At 34.6% G+C, this 1283-nt stretch overlaps 1 protein-coding gene across 1 annotated transcript in view; it reads left to right on the top strand.

Annotated features, from left to right (window-relative positions):
- UHRF1BP1L (UHRF1 binding protein 1-like) overlaps positions 1 to 1283 on the top strand; it is a 158260-nt gene that overhangs the window by 123208 nt on the left and 33769 nt on the right. The window contains exons 9-10 of the mRNA XM_012663986.1: positions 352 to 534; positions 683 to 747. Of these exons, the coding sequence (XP_012519440.1) occupies positions 352 to 534; positions 683 to 747 (248 nt within the window). The remainder of the gene's footprint in view (positions 1 to 351; positions 535 to 682; positions 748 to 1283) is intronic.

A 1283-nucleotide genomic window follows, 5' to 3' on the forward strand; every position in this document is an offset into this window, starting at 1 on the left:
ATTTTTTGATGATATTTTCTGGGATTCTGTCCAGTGGAGGTTTTCCAAGTAATTGGGCATCCAGTGAAGTGTGACCAGTCATGAGGCTTTGAACTGAAACTGAGTGATTTTCCCCAAAAAATGGCTTCTAGGTGGAAACCCTTCTAGATCATTTACTTTTGACACTGTTTTTCTCTATTCTAAATGTTTTACTCATATTTCAGAGCAGCAAGTAGTAGGTGAAGGTTGTAAATTTTTCAGACATTAAAGACTCCCTGGAGAAAATGACTGAATCTTATTGGAAGAATTGTTGTAGTAGAATAAATGAAAATTGTGCATTTTTCAGTGAAATACCTATTATTCATTTCACAGGAGATAGTTGTAGTCATTGGATGTATTTTAGTGATGCAACGAAAACAAAAAATGGATGGGCCAACGAGTTGTTGCATGAATTTGAGTGCAACGTTGAAATGCTTAAACAAGCTGTGAAGGATCATAATGTAGGTTCACCTCCTAAATCCCCAACGCATGCCTCTCCCCAGCACACACAAACAGGTATTTTACCCATGGCAACATTATGGCATTCCCTAATACTAAGTATGTGTGTGTGTGCTCATGTGTGCCTCTATGTACGTGTGATCATAGTATTTTCTGTAAATATTATTTTTAATTAAAGTTTAAAACTCCTGCACCCTTCATTCAGGCCAGCATAGGTTAATGAACCAAAGTACTTTTAAGATTAATATAACCAGTAACAGTAATACCCAGGTAGAATTTTTCAGACTCTTACATGGCCAGTAGATCTTTCATTTTTTCCTTTTATTATTTTTAATTGACATAACTGCATATTTAAGAGTTACAGTGTGATATTTTTATATGTATACGATTTATAACGATCAAATTAGGATAATTAGCATATCATCACCTCAAACATTTATCATTTCTTTGTGTTGGGAACATTCAAAATCTAATCTTCTAGCTATTTGGAAATATACAACAAATTATTGTCCATTATAGTCATCCTATATAGTGCTATAGAATACCCGAACTTATTCCTCCTATCCAGCTAGCTGTACTTTGTATCCATTCATCAACCTTTGGCTATCCCCCCAGCCCCCTCTTCCCTGTCTCTAGTAACCACTATTTTACTCTCTACTTCTATGTAGATCTTTCATTTTTAACAAGAATTCCAGCCAAAAGTTTTTGCAGGAGAGTGACTTAAATGTGGTATGAGTATGATTCCTTTTTAAAGAAGAATGATAGTCACAGTAACTTACATCCTATATCACTTTATAAAGTATCTC

This window comes from Propithecus coquereli, unplaced genomic scaffold, assembly GCF_000956105.1.
Source record: "Propithecus coquereli isolate 6110/MARCELLA unplaced genomic scaffold, Pcoq_1.0 Scaffold85, whole genome shotgun sequence".
Taxonomy (NCBI): Eukaryota; Metazoa; Chordata; class Mammalia; order Primates; family Indriidae; genus Propithecus; species Propithecus coquereli.